Source organism: Larus michahellis, chromosome 8, assembly GCF_964199755.1.
Source record: "Larus michahellis chromosome 8, bLarMic1.1, whole genome shotgun sequence".
Taxonomy (NCBI): domain Eukaryota; kingdom Metazoa; phylum Chordata; class Aves; order Charadriiformes; family Laridae; genus Larus; species Larus michahellis.
The window spans coordinates 23998764-24019717 of record NC_133903.1 but is presented as its reverse complement, the minus strand read 5'-3'; the positions used below and the strand labels follow the sequence as shown (position 1 = coordinate 24019717).

General features: G+C 44.2%; 1 protein-coding gene across 2 annotated transcripts in view; it reads left to right on the top strand.

Moving 5' to 3' along the window:
- Positions 1–20954, top strand: part of ACBD6 (acyl-CoA binding domain containing 6) — a 91004-nt gene that overhangs the window by 34596 nt on the left and 35454 nt on the right. For both annotated transcript variants that reach the window (XM_074598065.1, XM_074598066.1), the window contains exons 5-6: positions 3806–3911; positions 10758–10847. In XM_074598065.1, coding sequence (XP_074454166.1) covers positions 3806–3911; positions 10758–10847 — 196 coding nt within the window. The remainder of the gene's footprint in view (positions 1–3805; positions 3912–10757; positions 10848–20954) is intronic.

Genomic DNA, 20954 nt, shown 5'->3' with positions numbered 1-20954 from the left:
CAAATAACAGTAACTTATCTTTATTCCATTTACCATTCAAGCCAAGCTTTTTCCCCAGTGTTGGTCCCTCCAAAAATCTTTAAAATGGTTTTAACTCCTCTGAGCTCTTTTCTCCATTTCCCTTCCTGGTTTTGGCATGTGACTAGATCAAATTGTTTTAATTAATGCAGACATTTAAATGTGATTATTTGGTTTGCAGACAAGATGTCTTTCTTAGGACTATATGGACTTCTCTCAAATCTATTCAGGAAAGGGCTCATTTCTCTTTGGCAATATCTATAGAAAAGTTGTAGATAATATATGCTAATGTTCATTTTAAAGGAGGCATCAGGAACAGAGGAATGGTTTAAAGCTTGACCGATAAATGCAAGCAGAAAGACAAAATTTCCCAAAACCATATCTTCATGTGGGGAAATTGCTATTCTGGATAAATTCCATTGTGGAGACCTCTGAAAGAAAAGTGGTTTTTTGGAAGGGGGGGGTATATAGAGCATTTGCAGAGGTGGTTATTCCAGAAAAGCTAAATCATATCCAAATAGCTGTGTCATGTCATTTCCACCTTACAGACAATAATATACTTGGGAAAAGACTGTAGAAGTCTTGTCTGGAGGCTGTGGTAGGAAGATTGCCTGGTTTTGCTGCGTCAGTATTAATGTTCCCTCTCTCTGCTGGTGCAGACCCCGCAGCACGCTCCCCATGGAGCACGGTCGCTTTATCGCTGCCACGTACCTTCTGCTCTGCTGGTACCTCTGGCTTGCGTTTGTGACATGGAAGATCATCCAGGAGTAACTGAGGATGGTTGTGGACTTTTCTAGCAAGGAGAGACTGGGCTCTGCTTTGGTGTTACGGAAGAAAGAGTGATCTCTAATAAACAAAGTGTAATGGGGGAAAAAGCTGCTGGAACCAAGTTACTATACAGCGTTGTCTGAAAAGCAGCTTCACCCAAAGGGCTGCTTTCAGCAGCTACGGGTGTGTTTGAGAGGTTGGACTAACAAGGTAGGACTAGAGGGACTTCCCAGCACATCAAGTCAGCCCTTGTTAGTGGGGGCAGGCATGTCTCATAACCTCCATCATGAATCTGTCAAGTTCCATCTCGAGCAAAATAAGCTTTTGCCTTTTCTAATCCCGCCATGGGATTCTTTTGTTTTCCCCCCCCCCAGATTTCAAAGTAATTGCATCTAAAGCATGCAGTGATCTATTTCCCAGGAGCTTGTGTAGTGTACAGACAAGATGTCCAGCAAATGAGTTCATGAGAGGCTGGTTAAGAACCTGGAAGACTTCTGTAATGTCCCTAGGCCTATACATGGACTGTGAAATCTTGTGCAGCATCTGGCTCTGCCAGAAAAGTGCAAGTTGGCTATCAGGAAGGACTCTTTGTGTATAAAGAACAGGGGTGGTGTGCAGGAGAACAGTGCTACTAAAGGAGCAACGTGCGAGAGAGGTCAGAGGAAGTTATTTCTTTGGGGAAAGCAGCACTTTAGTACAGGAGCTAAATATCAGTACATTTTTCCCCACCTTTTACTGGCACTGAGGAAGAAAAGGGATGCTTGAGGTCTGAAGAACAGAGCGTAGCTTAGTAAGCCAGGTGTGTAATAATAAGAGTGGAAGTAAAAGTTGAGTCATGGAGCTCTGCCTGTCCTGATGGGAGCAGGGAACATGATCTTGGTGACATTGGTATTTTCATTTTTCTGGGGACTACAGGTTGAAGAGCATCACTTTTTGTTTGTAACCCATTGCTCAGAAATGCAAATAACGTTTAGATTGTACTTTTCCTTGCTCTGATGCTCTTCAGCCTGTGAGGTTCAAGAGCAGTGCAGATGAATAGGAGTTGCCTTTTAGCACCAGGGGATTGGTTCTCGAACTGACCCATTGTGTTGCAGAGGTGGTTCTCTCCTGCCCAAAAGGCCCACAGCAGAATGACCTCCCTGGTGGGTTTGACCTTCTCCAGCAACAATTTTTTTTATGACAAATTTCCTTTGAGGCTGTCGGGCCTGAGTTCTGCTGAACATCCCAGACTGTCTTAAGTTAAGGTGAAACTGGAGATGTCACGAGAGGCAACTGTTTTGCGTTTAACTCTTGTGAAGCTGCCAAGTCCCATAGCAATGCTGATGGGTCCGTGAGCCAGCAATGTGCCCTTGTGGCCCAGAAGGCCAATGGTCTCCTACAGTGTATTAAAAAGAGTGTGGCCAGCAGGTCGAGGGAGGTCATCCTCCTCCTCTGCTCTGCCCTGGTGAGGCCACATCTGGAGTACTCTGTCCAGTTCTGGGCTCCCCAGTTCAAGAAAGACAGGGAACTACTGGAAGGAGTCCAGTGGAGGACTACAAAGATAAGGGAATGGAGCACGTCTGATGAGGAAAGGCTGAGAGAGCTGGGTCTGCTCAGCCTGGGGAAGAGAAGACTGAGAGGGGACCTCATCAGTGCTTGTCAATATCTAAAGGGTGGGTGTCAGGAGGATGGGGCCTGACTCTTTTCAGTGGTGCCAGGCAACAGGACAAGGGGCAACAGGCACAAGCTGGAACACAGGAAATTCCATCTCAACACAAGGAAAAACTTCTTTACTTTAAGGGTGACAGAGCAACTGCCACGAAGCACTGTAGCTCCAGTCACTCATACAAAGCTCTTTTGTAATGTTTTAAGAATCCGTGAAAGGCCTTAACTTCATTACAGGTTTGGTTGGCTGGTAAGAATAGAAGTTTTACTGGGTCTGAAGCCAGGGTATTACTTCTAGCTGTAGAAGAAGCTATAGGTGTAACTCAAGCACCTGTGACACCACAACTTGATCTTTCTGCCTGCAGGCAGGTGTAAGCGAGGACGCCCTGGCATCCTGGCACAGACCCGTGCCGGTCCCTCTCCATACACCAGCCTGCTGCTCTGAGCAGAGATCACCGTCAAGTTTGTCTTAACACTGTCAACAAAAAAAAGGAGGAGTGCAATTAGGTCACTTGCAGGGTGGTAAATTAAAAAAAAAAAATTAGGAAAAACCAAGCCCTGTGGTCAGATTCCAAGACAAACACCAAAGATTTCACAAATACCTGGAGAATCACTTACCAAAGAGTATCCAATAATAGCAGGCACCTGTTTTGAAGTCACCATGAGAAAGCACTTGCCCAGTGTTCACCCCTTCACACACAAAATGCTAAGTTGTGGAGCTCGTCCTTTAGAGAGGCCAAGAGTATGAACGGGCTAAAGAGCAGAACAGAGTGGAAAAAGGACCTGGAAAAGGCTGATAAAAATCTCATCTGGATGCAGCCTCTAGCTACAGAAATCCTTAAGCCACTGCGTTTCTGAAGCTGGGAGGATCTAACCAGGGCCAGATTACTTTGCGTGTGTCCTGTTTCATCTGCTTTTTTCTCCAAGCCACCGTTAGTGGCCACTGTCTGAGATGGATGGCATCAGAAGGGTCTTTGGTGTGACCCTGCATGGCTGTTACAAGTTTGTATAGCGGGGAGAAGAGCAGCTTTAGCCTTTTACCTTCTGTGGGATCGCAGTGATTTGTACCAGGACTGGAATGTGATTTTTTGCTGGCTAACTTTATAGACTTCTTGTGCAATTTACAGAAGTAAGCTGACTTTTGTCCTGGCATAATATTGTTTAAAAACAACCTTTGTTTTTTAGGAAGCAGGATCTTCTGTCTCTTACCTTGGAAAAAAAAAAACATATTATTCTACATGTGCAATACTAGGTGTCTATTTCAGTCCAGTGATACTATTAAAACGTCTGTACCAAAGTCAGAGTGTATGATGTGCATGTGGCCTTTGTGTTGTGCAGTAACATGATGCTCCTTTTGCTTTTGTTTCCTGAATAGGGAAGAGGACAAGAACATTTTTGATTACTGCAGAGAAAACAACATTGACTATGTAACCAAAGCCATTCGATCAAAAAAAGTGGATGTGAACGTCACAGATGAGGAGGTATGGAGAAAAAGATGAGCACTGTCAGTCTTTTGTTTTGTCTATTAATTCAGTGCTGCTCCTTTTCAAAATTCCCTGGTTAGGACTGTTAGAACAAGGTACTAAACAGTCGGACAAACATTTGGTCATCAAGACAGGGATAATCTATTTGAAAATCTAGAAAATCTATTTTCCACTGGATTTCTGGTAGTGTGGATGTACTGACTGCGATGCTGTAGCATACCAGAAACTTACTTTCTATGTTATTTTAAGCAACGCCAGCAGCCACTTGCAGAATAAGATCTTCTGAAGACCCCCTTTTCCCCACCTTGTATGCAAAATGTGGTCAAATAGAAGTAGGAAGTGAGGGAAATGGCTTTTCTTGAATGATGAACTCTGTCCATGGGTGAAGGAGGGTTTCTGCTGCGCCATCAGCTTTTCGTCGTTCCCAAGCAGAAGGCACATGAGTGCCACAGGCTTTCCAGCTTCACAAAAGCAGTGACATTGTCTGGTTTTTTCCCTGCTCATCAAACTCAAAACATCATTTTCCCCATAGGGAGGTAATACAGGCATTGCCAGAAACCCCAAGAAAAAGATATTTGTCTAAAATTGCGAATTGGCTTGATCCTTTTCTTGGTAAAAGTAAACACCCTGGTGTGGATGGTTTTTCCTGTTCATCCTTCAGGAAACATAGCAGTACCAGCTTTACTGCCTTGGTTTTGATGCTTGCATACTGCCACCTAGCCCTGCTCCTGGTCCATCGTACGTACAGCTACTTTTGCCCGCTGCTTTCCAGCACATTGTGTTTTGGTGAACAGATGAAGTGCTTACACATTCATAGACTGAGACGCCACAAATTCAGTTGGGTTCTCCTGTAGCTCTAAGCAGATTTCTGCCCTCTGAGCCATGACAGCCCCGGCTGGGGCTCTGAATGCTGATGGCACGGCCTTTTATTATTAATCAGGAATTCATGTGAATTAATTTTCAGAGGAGAGGAGGGGAGGGTGTTCACGATCAGGGTTGGAATTTCACATCATAAATTCAATGAACTGAAACTGTCATGTGCCACACAGTGGCTGCAACAGCGCTGTTGCCGAGCTCCATCCCTCCTTCTGCCGATCACAGGTTACAGAAGTAAATGTCCAGGGCAGTCCCACAGAACGTGGCTGGAATCCTTTCATTAATAAAAGATCATTTTGGGGATCACACGCTTGCATGATGTTATTATACACTTATTGCTAGCATTGCTTTGTTTCCACTGCTCAGCTGCTCTTGCATAGTTAGAAGCGTCCAGAAGCTTGTACCTCACTTTGTATTCAAGCAGCAAATGTGCTTGTTTTCAGCCAAATAAATTTTGGGGTTTTAAAAAAAAAAAAAAAAATCAAAATATTTTGTGAAAGAGGGCTGAGATATTTTAGATCTGTTTAGAGCCAGATCTGAAAAATGCCAGGTGACATCCTCTTTGGGAATTATCCATGAGTCTCTGATGTAAGAGGAGACCTAGTTCTGAACTAATGGGTATTAGCACATGACTCTTGCAGAGTACGGAATTGCTTCGGCACAGAGAGGAGCTGAAAAGGCTGCCTGCTTGTGAAGGGCTCAGGGGAAGATTCCCCCTGGTGCAAAATTCCCTCAGAGATGAAATTCTCACAGACTCGGTGATTTTTGGCTTACCTCAGCAAATGCTCAAACAGGGAAGTAAGAACTTTTTTATTCCGTGCTGGCTTCCTTAGGCTTTTCTCTAACTGGTCCAAAAAAAAAAAAAAATTAGCATACCAAAAAGAAAAATCTGAAAGAAATATTTCATGTCACGTTAAGGAGCTGAAACCATTACCGATGTTGTTTGGTATCCAAACATGTTCTTCACGTAGGGTAGCTTATTTTCCAGTATCATGCCGGTTGATTGAAGTTTTAGAACCTATTTTAGACTGGAGATAACCCAGACCGAGCCTTTGGTATAGTGAAGTGTACGCAAGCATAATCTTGTCGTTTTTATTAACTCTTTTAGTGTTACTGTATAAATACATCCTGCCATATCCAAAAGATGCCTCTCCTAGCCCTCTGAACATAACTCACGCTGTCAGTCCTTTGATTTAAATGCCTATAAATTTAAAATGGCAGCAGAAATACATACAAAGAGTTAACTTGTTAGGAAACAAAATCTACTGAAGCACCAAATAGCCTCATGCTAAACTGCAAAGATGCTGGGCTCAGCCTTTCCTTGTACAATAAAGCCTTGACTGAGGTTGTAACGTGTTTAGATTTTATTTTTATGTGATGCGTTAGTACTGTATCTAATTGTGTCCCCTCATTTTGTGCAAACCTGAAATAAGTTAGCAAAAGGAGAAAAGAAATCAAGAATTAAAACGTAAAATGGGGACAAGCCAACTTACTCAAATCAATAGGGTTTAAAAAAGGGTAATAGAAATCTCTGGGGCTTAGATAGATGCGCTTGGTAACTTTCAAAGCATAAGTGGTCTTCTCCCCACAAGAAATAAAGATCCTCATGTAGAGCATTCAAGCCAGCATACCTGCTAACAGTTTGGATATAATAAACTTCAATTTAGAATTAAACAAAGAATCTAATGACAGTAATCATGTACCGGCTTCCATTTACTGTATCTAAATTGCCCAGAGTTCAACAGAATAGCTTGCATTCACTTAGAAGAAGTAGCGCAGACTAAAAACAAGCCGTTTCTCTTGCGTATGTCAGCAGGACTAATGAAATAAGAAATGGACTGTGGCTGTGAAGTCGCCGCAGGCACATCCCGGTAGCGTGGATTGCTTCCTGCCTTTTTGAGAACAGTATTTCTTCAACTTTTTAACAAACCAGAAACTGTTCAAAAGTATAGATGAGTTGCTTTTGTAATTTGTGCCAAAGGCTGGGGAGGTTGTAGATAGAGAAATATTTATTATTTTTTTTTAATCATTGGAGAAAACCCAGCAAACAAACATGTTACCTGTGTGCAGTATTTAAGCCCTTGCCAAAACTTTAACAAAAGGCGTCTGAAATGACGCTCGCTTAGTCCCCGATCCTCGTGCTTTTGAGACGGCAAGTGCCAAATTGCTGCCAGCTTGCCAAGGAAAGGACGGGGGGGGGAAAAATGGGTTTGAAGAAGGATCTCGTACTTCTGGATTTACAGGCTTTCTCCCATTAGAAAAACTTCCCCAAATGTTTCAGAGCTCTGGAAATGATTGACTCCCGAATCAAATCTGGAGTTTACCTGTATAATCACAACAACGACCCTTCCGTTCACTGTTTTTGCTGTCATGGGCGGATGCAGCCATTCTATATATACATATCTCTCTTCTTAATTACCGGTAATAAAACACTTGCCACAAGTTAGAGTGGCTCTCATCACTATACAGCCATTCCAGCTGCAAACAACGTGCCTAGAAGTATAGCTTAATATTGTAGCACATCCATTCAGTTTGGCTTTGTTCTCCTCTTTCTCTGCATTGGCTAATTGATGTGAAAATCATTCCCATCCGTTTGTCTGCCGAGACTCGGTCTATCTGAGACAAATCCCTGTCCTGTGCTTTGTTTGTGAACACCCTGTGACTTGGAGCTGAGCAAAATTGATGTGCTGTTGGCTTGAGAAACTGCTGCAGAAGCTGGCCAAGCTGGCAGCGGTTACCCAAGCAAAGCACAGAAGATTTAAGAGGCAGGGTTAGTGCACTGGGGCTATTTTTATGCTTTTTTTATTAAATACTTCAAAGGCAGGGGGAAGTGCATCCTCTCAAGTAACTTCTGCAGCAACTGTTGTGTGTTTGAGTTGCATGGAGGGAGTACCTTGATGTTTGATTGCATTTAGTCAAGACCTCGCTACTGCAGTGCTTTCCGATACGAAATTATTTGTGTTGCTCTGAGTCTCTCGCTGCTTAATGAAATAGTCATATGGGAACTGTTTTGGGGAAGCTCAATCTGTGGCCCTTAAGATTTTTGCCATGTTATTTAAACACACAGACGCATGCTATATGCTGATATAAAGCAGCAGCTGTGCAGACTAAAGGATTTTGCAACGCGCACAGGTGATACCCGTGCTATACAGAGAGTTGAACTGTACATTCAGCTTGTTTGCCTTATTGCTGAGGTTTGTTTTAAGGAAGACGTGGGAAACAAGTGGACTTTGTAGCTGTAGAGCTGCGTAAGTACATTAGCTAGAACTCCTCAGTGTTTTAATTTGTCTGATGTAAACAGTAGTGAATGTTATCTTGTTTTAAATACAAGTTTCTTAGTAATGCTTTTTGTTATATGGTAAGTATGTTGAGATACTTCCATATCAACTGGTATGCTCTTGCACAGGATGTCTCCGAAGTCCCTTACGCCCCGTGTTTACGGCATAGGATGCTGCAAGGATGCAGACGTTTCTTGGGTGGAACGCGTCAGCTTTTTAATAGCGCACAATTACAATGCGGAGCCATTTAAGGCACTAATTGGAAAATATTGTATCCATTTAGAATTGCAGAGAAAATATATAGGTAAGCAGAGTGTAATTACCCAAAGTGGAATTGGCCCAAGACTTGAAATCCATACTCCTGCAAATAGCACAAGGAGATTTTTAATGACTATAGATGAACAGGCTTCGGTTTCTTTTCTTGTTCAAAAGGCAATGTTTGCAGCAGGACCGGCCTTCCGGTGTCACGGGCAGGGACCAGTCGCGCAGTGCGGCAGTACCCCTGAGCTGACAGAATTGGTTTTCCTCTATTGGTCTCAGCCAAGTTCAGTACCAATAAAATGAGATTGTGCTTGTCCAGAGACAAACGCAAACCAGCCTATGACAGCCACTAGCCTGTAATGTGAGTTTTGATATAAAGGATGGAAATGCCTTTGTTTTGTCGTGTAATTGCACAATGATTACGCTTGTGTAATTACAATATTATTCCTCTACACATATATAAAGAAACTGAAATCATTTGTTGAAGTATTTATTGCTGTTGTGCATATTGCAGGTAGTGCTTCTTTGTTTTGAAATAAACATCTGTAGCAAAAAAACTTGGTATTTGTCCAACTGAAATCTTACATCTTAAGTAATTACCAGTCCAGAGATGAGCTAAGGATGCTAAACATGAATTAAAGTTATTTCCATGTTTACCAATTGTTTTAAATTGTATCTTTCCCCCTTTTAGACTTTGATAGTGGTGTTGAGTTCAAGAACATTAATCATTAAATGGCCCGTGGATGTCATCAGTGCTTCCATAGACAGTCATGGTCAGAAAATTCATTCTAATTCAAGGTTAATTAGTGTAACATTAAAATTATGTGTTACAAAAATTAATTACTTGCTGGGTCAAAAAGTGTGTTAAAAAGCTTAATGCCTTGTGTCTGAGATCACATTTCCATACTCAAAATCATGTTCTACCTCTGCTGCCTTGCCCAAGAATATCCAGCAGAAGCAGCGTGAGCTTCGCTTGCAGGTGTCTTCTGCCCTTCCTGCTGTTTTGGCACTGTGGTCGGGAAATTTGGCTCTCGGTTCCCATTAGCAGATAAATGAGTTGCTCACCTTGTTCCCCACTGCTCTGGCAAGAGATTTATGAGCAGGCGTGGGCTAATTTAGCTGATTTCATCTGTGAAGGTCTGCGACTGTTTTGTGTAGCACACTGGAAAACACGGGTCAGCCTGACGGTGTCACAGCTTCGGGGGATGATTTCTTGGTTATCTGCAGGGTGATTTCCAAGGAATCCCCTGCAAACGTGCCACATGCCATGCTAAATCAGGAGAGACTGGTACTAACAGTAAGTGCTAAGTGTACATAGCAAACAAAGAAGAAAACCTTCCATCTCAAACTACTTTGAGCTACCTTGGAGTACCTTGAGCTCCCTTTGGAGTGGCCGATATATAAAATCTTCTGTAGTTCATAGAAAATGCCTGAGAGCTGCTGGTCAGAAGGCTCTGTTGCTGCTTCAAATGCATTTTGGGAATTTAAGAGGATAAGCACTCCGGCCTCAGCACAGGACTGTTAGAGGGTGTGAGACTGTGTCACGGCTCTGCTCTGATGTCCTGTTGCGAAAACAAGTGTTACCCTTCACAGGGTTTGGGCTGTGCTAGCCCAAAATCAGTGCGGCGCCCGTGACCCCGGGCCCAAAAGCTTGACTTCACTTCATTACATCCACAGCCCTTTCCGAGGCCAGCTGGGTTGTTCAGATGTGCGTGTCAGCCCCCGGAGGGGTCCTGGGCCACTTCCCATGTCCTTGACAGGCAGGAAGATCTGAACCTCCATCGCATCCTCTCCCGTGGTGGCGGCGACTTATAGGAGGACGATGGGAAGAAAACTGCGGAGGTTTGGGAGGGGCTGGAGCCATGGATGCAGCAGCCCGTGTTGCAGAGCTGAGAGGGGGACGGCGGTGGGTGACGCCTGCCCAGACACCCGGTTTTAATCTTCTCTTGCAGCAGAGGCGGGGCCCGTGGGCTGGGTGTTTCAGACCTGCCAGAGGAATGAGCTTTTGGGGACTTAGTGACTTAGGCAGCATTGAAAATCTTACCCTTAACTGTGTAAGTCGTCGCTCCCAGAAAAGTCAGAGGTGTCAAAATCCCAAATCTATGTAGGGGGGAAAAAAAAAAAAAAAATCATGTCATGGCTCCTGCTTTTCATGCTTTGCTGCTTTTCCCCTCTATAGTTTTTGCTGGCTTTTGGGTTTGATGCTAAATTAACGAAAAATCGAACCATGCATCACTTGCAACGTTTCTGGCATTGTTCTCTAAGTCCAAATCAGGAGCAATAGCGTGTTGCATCCTAATATTAGTGTGGGTTTTTTTTAAAAGTCTGTGTTAATTTTGTTGTTAGCATTCAATACTTAATAGCAAGACTTAATTGCCACACTGTGATTTTTTGGCTGGCTTTGTTAATTTTCTCCTGGATGTTGCAGGGCCGGGCTCTGCTCCACTGGGCGTGCGACAGAGGACACAAGGAGCTGGTTTCAGTACTGTTACAGCATGCTGCTGACGTTAACAGCCAGGTAAGAAAAGAATAAGAAGTTGAATTTGATTGATGTCTTATGTAGCCTCCTGACCAAATGTTTCAAATGAAACGGAGTTCTTCCAAAACTCCATAGAAAGTTCTCTCAGGGCAGAAGAACATCCAAAAAAGTAACCTGGGAAAAATAACAGAATTTGGTTGCATGAAATATATAGTCATAAGGGGCCTTTTTCAGTTCCTGATGAAACTTCTCCCTGCAGTAAAGTTTTTTGATCACTGGCTGTGGCTTCCAGTGTGACTCATGGTACTGATGGAAATAGGGATTTCCTGCGTACGAGGTGTTTGGCAGCTTCCTACATAAAGTGCGTTCTCCAATGTATTTTTTGTAAGACTATACTCTTAGCAGACCTTTATGGACTAACGGAAAGGGAATCCCACTTTGCCTAGCAGAAAAGGATCCACTAAGTGCCTGGTTTTGGCAGAGCACCCCCCAGGGTTAGGTGATGCCTCAGGTCACGGCGTGGTGGGCATGTGACGGCTACAGTAGGATCTCGGTGCTGACTGAGGGCAAAGTCCAACGGTTTATGCCACTTCCATCCCCACGTACCCACCTCACCCCCTTGGGGGTCACTATTTCTAGCACAGTTTGACTTAACATAAAGCAGCTTTTTAGCCACCGCGGTTTGCAGCCCGCGCGTCTGAGCTGAACTAGCAGCAGTTTTCGGGTAACCTTAACAGACCAGGCTGTGAACTGCTCAGCAACTGCTTTGCAAGTGGTTCCTTCCAGCCAGCCAGCTCGAGTCTGCCTGCGCTCATGAGTCAACGCTCCTAGTTTTGTCAGCTTGTTGTAATTAAGGGCTGACCTGTGTAACTGCGATCGTGTTCGGAAATAATTGTCCAACATATTTCTGTCAAATTATGATTGACTGCTCTTTACCAGTGTGGCACTTACTGGCATTGTTCCCCTGCCCGGTTTGGACATAGATACACCTCTGCTGACAAATTTGCTAGCTCTTACCAGTGAGATCTTAAGCAGCCTTGCGATAAATGCTTCAGGAATTTGTAAGAGGTAGACCTTAAGTACCGTTGCAATCTGAAGGCTTGTCAGCAGGCCTGTAGCGTTCGCAGGCTACAAACAGCTGTCTTGGTATTTGCCCACATGAAATCATTGTAAAAAAAACTCACTCTTGCCCTTGCCTGGGCAGAATTGCAGGTGGAATGGGTGTTAGGAAGCGTGGCTCTGCAGTAGCTGGTAAGAGACATATCTTCATAGAATCATAGAATCATTTCGTGCTTAAACCGCGGGGATTTTGATTGTAATGGATTTTATAGGAGTTTTTCCGTACATGGGAGAGGGGCAGTAGAACCAGTCCAAATGGGGGGCTTTGCATGCCCCACTGTCAGCTGCGGCCTTTCAGTCAGAGCTGGTGAGTGACGTGTCAGATAAACGTGGGAACAGCTTTGCCTTGAAATCAGGGAAGAACTGGATCAGGCACCTGCCTGCCCCCTTTGCCCTGGCAGCCGGGTTCTGTCTGGGATGCCGTACCACCGCAGCAGTTTGAAAAGTCACTTCTCTGATGCTTGTCTCATTTCTTTGGAGGTAAAGTCTGACTCAGAAGAAAAGGCTGAAGGGAAAGTCATCTTATTTTCTCCCTGAACAATAACTTTCTGTTAAATTCTTCTTCTCTTTTTTTTTTTCTTTTTGATGTATTGCACATTTCCCAACCAGATTATTTTTGGCCAGTAACAAAAGGTTAATAATAGCCATTAAAAAAAAAAATCAATCTTTGAATATTTTTTTTCCCCACCAAGGTAATAAAGGAGAATTTTTTATAAAGGTCTCTGCTCACACGTAGGTGTGTTCCTAGAGAAGGCAGATACATTTTTATTCTCAGCCATATATAAATTGCAATAACATTTCAAGACTTTGCGACCTAATGTTTATTTCTTTTTTTTTCTTTTTTGACCTTTACCCCCTAAGAATTCACATCCAAAGCAAAAGCAGAAGGAATTTTAAGAGCAGAGCAACCAGAAGAAAAAGGGGGAGGGAAAAACTCTGCCTTCCTAACAGGCCATAAGCACCGCAGCGCCTGCTATTATACATTACCAAATGCAGTATCAGTTAATGTGTAGGCTATAAAGAACGGCGGGTTAAGTGTAAGGGAATCTCTGGTGACTTGGATCAGTGTCGCTGTTATTCCAGCGCGATGTGCTCCCGGTAGAGGTTCCCTTTGCAGGCTGCATGTGACACCTCTGCTGACACATGCCGCTGCGATTTCCACCCACTGCTCAGGTCTTCAGGTGTTTTTATGTCTTGCTCAATTTTACAACGGTACCTGGGTGCAGGAAGCATATGAGATAAAGAATAAATTAGGGATTATGAGAGTTACGAGCAGGTAGTGAAGGAGAGAAATGTTACAGACCAATTATTTTTTTTAATTGCCTGTGTTTTAGTAGGCTTCTAAAAAGTTAGTCAAACAGCATGGCAGATTTATGCTCTCTTCCATTGCCTTTTTAATAAATGCTCTTCCATCTTGGCTCTCTTGGTGTGTGCTAAAGGATTTAGCTGCCCTAAGCAGATGGTGACGGTGGTGCTCTTGCTAGGTGACCTGGAGCGAGTCATACCAGTTCTCTGTGCCTGTAGATGTGCCTTGTTCACGTGTCGCTGCCTTATTTTAGTTATATTTGTACTACCTATTGTCCATCTACTTGCAGTCTCTGTGTCGAGAGGCTCGGCAAGAGTCAACTTACTGCTCTTTGTTGGTAAACAGACAGCTTGGGAGCAGGAGGAAGGGTCGCCTGGCTCTGCTTGATTCCTGTAGCATCCTCAAAACCGCTTTAATTCTGGGAATACCCACACACTGCTGGACTGCAGTGGTCCAGCGCCTGCGCTTTTGGCTTTAAACAGTGGTACTGCAGTTTCAAAAGGGTGGTTCACTAAATGTCGGTGAAAAGCTACAGCCATTGAGTTCTCTGATTGTTCATAATTAGTTCTAATAGCATATTTGAAAAGAGGTGGTAAGCGATTGCCATGGGCAAGGGGATACAGAAAGGCAACAGGCCTCTCTACTTTGTTGAAAAGGGGCATTTGTGTAATTGAATTACCTAAATCTTCAGAGCCAGAGGCCATTTCAAAGTGGGTGGTGGTATGGTATTTTGGAGCTCTGCTGGAAATAGCCAGAGCTTGGGGCTTAGTCTTGAAAACAGCCTCCTTCCACCGGAACTGTTTGCCCAACATGTAGGCTTTTAATTGTGCAATGAAGTGAAAGGAAGGGGAGTATATTCATAACATAACAGTTACGAAGGAGCTCGGCAACATGATTATAATACCCGTTTCTAGCTTAAAATATATGAAGACGTGAATGTTTTTTTCCTTGCAGAGGATGAGCAACAAAGGGAAACCTTTTCCCCCTACAAGGGAGAGTTCTTCCTTGCAATGTTTTCTCTGGCCTTGGCAAGGAGGTTTTCTGGGGCCGGGGGAGGCACCGAATGGAAGAATCGCACCCCGGCTTCGTGCTCCCCGGCGGCTCTGCCATGGCATCCTCAGCCTTCCCCGCGCCAAGAGCAGCAAGCTGGCCCCGTCACGGGCATTATTGGTCCTCAGCTGTACCTGTGGTGCAGTGCCAGCGTGGAGGAGACAGCAGAACTTGTCTCCGCTCCTGGATGTGAGATGCTGCTCAACCAGCTTTCAGAAGAGCTCCTTTAGTGTATTTAGGGGGAAATTTAGACAGAGCGTACTGCTTCCGTGCTATGAGCTGGAAGAGTGCTCTTGGGGCCAGATCTAAGTCTGGTCACCTCCTCCTGCAAGAGCAAGGCAAGTAAGGTGGCTTGAAAAGGCGGATTCTGCCCTCTGGTGAAAAGGCCCCCACGTGACTGCTCGTCCTGCGCAGGGAGCATTGCAGGTATACAAATTACTAGTGCTGTTTTAAGAAAGATGAAGGGCATTGTGGTATAGTAATTGTCCAATGAGAGAGAGAAAGACAAATAGCATCTCTCATTTGTAACATCAAAACAGTAGACGATAGACTCTCCTCCCGGACTTGCTGTGGCTGCACTTTGTTCCATTTGTGAGTACTCTTTGCTCCCAAATAATAATCTGTGCATTCAGGGCGTGCCCTTCGGAATGCTCGGGGAACTATGTTGGAGCGGTTGCTCAGATCAGCTTACTCTGAAAAAGCTTTTCAAGCCTATCTGACCATGAAAACAAGTCTTAAAATAAATACTGTTAGTTGTAAGTGGAACCGTATCACTTGGCGTGCAGGATAATTAAGAGCTGTGTACGTGTGTATCTGTGTGGTAGAGCAGCTCGGTTAAAATTGTATCTAAATATTATTTTTAAACTACATCATTGTACAGGTCTATTAAGCAGTTTACCAATGTTACGGTAATCATTTGTGTATGCTAAAATTGTACTCTAATTATTACTGCAAGTATGAAAAAAAGCTGTAACTGATCTTCAGTTTTTAGTTGCTGGCCTTTCGCTTTCCTAGTAAAGGTGCAGATCACTGCACTGGGACTTTAAACCGCTTGTCAGCAAGTTCTCAGTGGTCACCTGTGGATCGTCAGGGGTTCCAGAACGACGTAGTTTGAGAACCCAAGCTGAAAATCACCAGGATAGGAAATCTGTTGCTAGTATACGTGGACTTTATTTTAGTCATTCATATCCACCAGTAATTTCAGTGAAAAGCATGTAGTGTCTGTGCTGTCTGCAGGAAGAGTTGGTTGCTCTTTGGTGCCACTGTTGTGTTTGTGTCTTGTACCCATTCACTGCACGGCTGTGTGAAGTCATGCTTCTTAGCATGTGAATTAGCTGGATTTTTTTTCCTTTTTTTTTTTTTTTTTTTTTTTCCCTAAAAGACATCTAGAGTAGCAGGAGGAGTGTGGTTGCCTCCCCACCTCCTCCCTATTTGCATGCTAACAGGCTTGTGAGTCGGAGAGCTTCTGGAGAGGGGGAGATGTGGAGTAGCCATCCCTTTGTAATACCTTCACTCACATCCTTATTGGGGGAACAAAAAAAAAAAAAAAGAAAAAGAAAAAATCTTTTCAAATGAAGACAATACAAACATAATAAATGGCAGGGAGGGTTCATCTCCCTCATGACTCAATCCTTCTCAAACAACATTATTATTGACTGGCCTATTGGTTGCCAAAAAGGAAAATCAATTGTACTGGAAGTAGTTGCTGGGCCACAGATCATGGTACTAACCCAGCAGAGACAGGTTGATTTTTATCAACTACCCAAAGACTAATTTCCACCATTAGCTAAAAATGAAGTAGAAATTACAGACGTTGAAGATTGTTGAGATTGGTGGTCTGTTGGTTTTTGTTTATTTGTATATTTTTTCTGTTTTCCTCCCTGACTCTAAAAGGATTGTGTCTGTAGAGGAAAAAAAAAAGAAGCACGGAAAAGTCAGGCCTGCTTGCCTGCCTGTCATTGCCTGGTTTTTTTTCTTTTCAGTCTTGTTCGTTTGGATTTCACAGCAAGAATACAAACTGCTTCAGTCTCTGCACGGGCCTCGGGTTGGAGGCGTTGTGTAGACACTTAAAAATGAAGCTGGTCCCAGCAAACGCGCGTCCCTTCCCTGCCTCCTGCACTGAATACGGGTCATGCCCTCATTTTTCTGTAGCTGTAGGGACACGTTGAGGAAATCAGCGTGGGCATCTTGGCTGTTCTGACCAAGGACCAAAGGCCACAGGCGGTGTCTACACAGCCTTCCCCCTCCCCAGCGAGCGCGCGTGTGTGTCCACGCAGCCACCGTCTCTGCTGCAAGCTGATCGGTGCAAAGACACTTGCAGATGGGACGCCGTCTGCCAAAGCGCTCTGTCGTTACGGCCATTCTCTAAACCTGGCTGGCATTAAAAAGGAAAATGTCTGAGCCTTGTGCCCTTGCAGTTAATGTCCCTAGTATAAATTTTCCCCCTAAATAGACTAAAAGCCTGGCTCATAAAGCCAGGAGGGACCCTGTCCTGGATCTGATGATTGCTGCAGAGGGTTTGGCATAGTTAACGCTCGCAGCAAGCAAAGGATGTCTCAGGTACTGCTGAATTGGCCATTGCTGTGGTGGGAAGGGATGGTGGCAAATGGATGAAGGCACTAAACAAAGATGAAAAGCAAAGCAATGAGAGCAGAATTATTAACCGCAATCATTTCTTTCTTTCCTTATACCTCCCTGGCCCCCCAGTCCCTGTCTCGATATTTCTGTAGTCAGCTTTGCCAGGCAGATCTCAGAAGGCTCTGCAGGCTCGTACCCCTTCAGTCTTGACATTGTTGCCAATGGGTGTGAAAGCCATTAGCCAAAAGAAAGGAGAGATCTGCTTAGTGACAGAGGGTAGCTTTCTACATTAAAGCATTGACATGGTGCCAGTCACACAGTTATTAGAAGTGGCACAGCTCCATGTCTCTCCTGCGGGTCTCTCTGTGGAATGTCGATTGGCAGCAGGTTGAATGTTAAATGGTCACCACTCAGCAGATGCTGATTTTACCTACTGGGAGAAAAGTCCCTTTCAGCAGAAACATTTGCAAAATATTTGCAGCTCTAAATTTATGCTGGGGGATGCAGAGATTTACCCCTGGTTTGCTCTTCAGCTTCTGAAGACACCTCAAGCCTCATCAACACAAACTGTAGGTTGTACAGATAACGAGATGTCTCCTCCTGCTTGTGCAGGCTCGGCTTTTTTGCATTGTTTCTTCCCATCTTCCAGCTCGACGTGTACAGTCTTTGTTTCTTCTGCTCCCCGTAGACACATGAATCATTGCTTCGTTGCTGGTGCAGCAAAGCAGTTGGCACCCTCGCTCAGGCAGTACGCGTCCAGCATTGCCTGCAAAGCAGGCTCACCAGCCGAGAAAGCAACTGCAGGGCTTCTGCCTTGTTCCAGCAGAAATTTCAGGGTCCACGCGGTCCTTTCAACCGCTACATGCAAAACCAGCATTTGAAAAGTGAAATCCAAAAGCTGGTCCTGAAAAAACTGGCAGTAGTCTCTGCTTTGCCCTCAAAATCTAAGGCTGCTTTCAGGGTAATCAAAATGCAGGGTTTAAAGCCGGGGATGGAGGACAGCAGCACCTTTTAGCGGATTGCTGGGAGATTGCGTGGCTTGTGGGCATCACCTTGTACTGAGAGCCGTGTTGTGCAGAGGGAGGCACTTTGGTGGCCAGTGCTGGCGCAGAAGGAATGCAGTCTGGTGGTAGGCACGCAGTTTTAGCTCAGGGAGCGTGACCACCTTCCGCATCAAGGAGCCTTGTGCCTGTTCACATGCCTGACCAGCACAGCTATTTCGTGGTGTAGTGTCTGCAATCTCTGACAAAGCTCACAGTAGACAGAGGCCAGCAACAGTGAGCTTTGGGGTCAGTACAGGTGGCACCACGGTGCTGTCGTATGTTCTGGTGCAGAGGAGAAACGGGTATCTTTCTACTGTCTTGATATGTCTGCAGAGGCAGGGAAGGACCTTACCTTGAAAGCCTCTCTTCGAGGCCATGGGGTGGTCCTGTGCCCCTTTTTCTCTTGGTCCCCAGGTCATCTTTGAAATACGCATGTGTTAAAACGCCTGTAATTTGTGAAGTCATTGTTGGAAATGCTTTAGCCCCTTATTAAGGTGTTTGGTTAACTGCACAAACAGGATACCACGGATGGCCGGGCTGGTTTTTCAGGTGAACACATCACCATAGGAATGGTCTCTAATCACCATAGGAATGGTCTCTAGCCTTGCTTCATTTCCGCTAGCCTTGGCGTCACCTCTCCCTGCCAGAGGAACCACCTTTGCCAAGCAATCAGCTACTCTGCTCAGGAGAGAGGGTTCCTAGAACATTTTTGTGTGTGTGTGTTTGTTTGTGTGTTTGTTTGTGTGTGTGTGTGTGTGTTCAGCCTCTTGAAAAAGCGTTCCCTGTTTTGAAGGAGTTCTGCCACTCACCTTCCCCCTGAGGACTTTCCAATATGAGAAAGTCTGGGTTTACTTTCCAAATGGAATTTTGTATTCACCTGTTTTCAGCAGTTGAATCTTCCACTTTGCTCTAAAAAACAAAACTAAACAAACCAACAAAAAAGCAATTCTGAGGGCATCGTTGGGGCATGTTGAATTTGCAGTCTTGGGTGCAAAATATTTTTGTACGTTTTCCTAAATAAGATTGTTCTAACACTTTAGATGTCAGGGGAACACTGCCTATGCTTATTTCATTTAGACTTTAAGATATTTTTTTGTGTGTGATCATAGCTGTTTCTTGGCGTCATGAATTGTAAGTGGCAAGACGACACTCAAAATGGCAAAGCTAATTTAGGAGGTTCCTGTCTCTCAACTTCCACGTCTTACTTGTGCATCCATGAGAATAGCTGTCAGTGCAGTCGTCTTTCCAGCTCAGGATCACATCTCCAGCAGCAGGGAAGAGTGAATGCGTAGGGGACAGAGTAGGGTAAGAATGCAGTGATAATTTCATATACTTTCCCAGAGTCTGTGGCTCGGAGGCTTTCTGAACCATTGGTATTATCTTTGCGCTCCTGGATTTTTCTTTGATAAATTTCTCTCATCCCTCTTTGGATTCCCAACCTTTTATGCCAGTGGGAGCTCTGTAGTTTAACTGTGCATTTGCTTTGCACTTGCCACGGTCATTTCATGTGAGAGCCCATCGTTCTTGTGTAATGAGAAACAGTAATTGTTCCCACAGTTACCTTCTCTGTCCTGCTTTTGACTTTATTGGCCTCCTTGATTCCCCTTGATCACTTCTTTTTCAGATGGAGAAGTTTAATCTATTTAATCGTACCCTGTTTGGAAGATGCTCAGTAACTTTGCTCCTCCTTGTCACCCTTTGAATCATTTCTAGTTCTTCCTTATTTCCTTCCAAATGAGGGGAGCAGCAGTGGCATTTCTCTCGACACCCAAGCTGTAAGTGCGATATGAGGTTTAATGAAGCAACATAACAATGTTTTCTTATTTAATCTTTTTTTTTTCCCCAAATGCCTCCTTGTTGTTTGCCTCATATTAACTACCATTGAATACTGAGCTGGTGTTATAATAGAGCTGTCTATTATAACTCATGATCTGTTTCCGCAGAGGTAATAGCTAGTTTGGAGCCCATCACTCTGGATTTAGACTGAAGATTGTTTTTCCACATGTGCATTACTTGGTGCTTATTAGCGCTGAATTTCATCGGCAGATTTTTCACCTTGTCACTCCGAGATCCTTTTGTAGCATTTTACAGTCAGCTTTTGGTTTAACAGACTTGGATGCTTCACTCTCAGCCTGCTTCCCCTCTTCATTTGTGTGCGTTGAACAACCCAAGCCCTTGCACAGATGCCTCAGAGACTCCAACCATCACCAGCAGTTGTGCCAGCTGGTTGGTTATTCCTCTCCAACCTTTACTTTTGTAATCCGTTGTCAAGCAGTGCAAAGACTTCCCGCTTGCTCTACGACAGAATCGTTTAATAGCCTTTGGCGAGAGGATGTATCAAAAGGCTTTTGGAAATCCATGTGAAGAGGCATCCCCACTGGTGTGAGGGGTAGCAGAAGTTTTCTGACACGTTTGTTCTTGGGTTAAGAGTTGACTATCTGCAAGCTGGGTAGCAGGGTTGGAAGAATTGGTAAACTTCCATCATCTAAATCCGTTTCTGTTGTTCCAGCCAATTAAACGTTAAAATGAGCATGACAAATAAGCGTTCATTTATGGGTCAATAACTCTGTAGTGTGTCTGTGACATGGCTGGCCGAGACAATCCATTTTGGTACAGTCCTGGGCAACCCGACATCTTCGAGCATGTAATTGCTTTTATAGGGAAAGAGAAGTAATAAGGATAATGTAGCTATCGGGCCCCGACTCACTAGTTGAGAAACTTCTCCTTGCCAATCACATTTCTTCGGTATTCAGCCCATTTTTAGGCTCCTTCCAAAGGCATTATTGTGACGTCAGAAAATACCCTGATGGATGTATGCATTTTCTCCAGTCTTAGATGTTACCTTCTTGATAACGCTTGGTTTTGTCCACCAGCCAGTTAACTGTCTGTATAAAGAGCCCTCGGTGCACGCTTTATGGCGATAGGCAGGGATGCCTTGTCCCTCTCCCTTCCTTTTCCCCTCCCCTATTATATATATATTTTCTCAGCACTATTAGAGTATTAAAAATGCTTAATGACTATTCCATTCCTGCTAACTATACTTTTGATGAG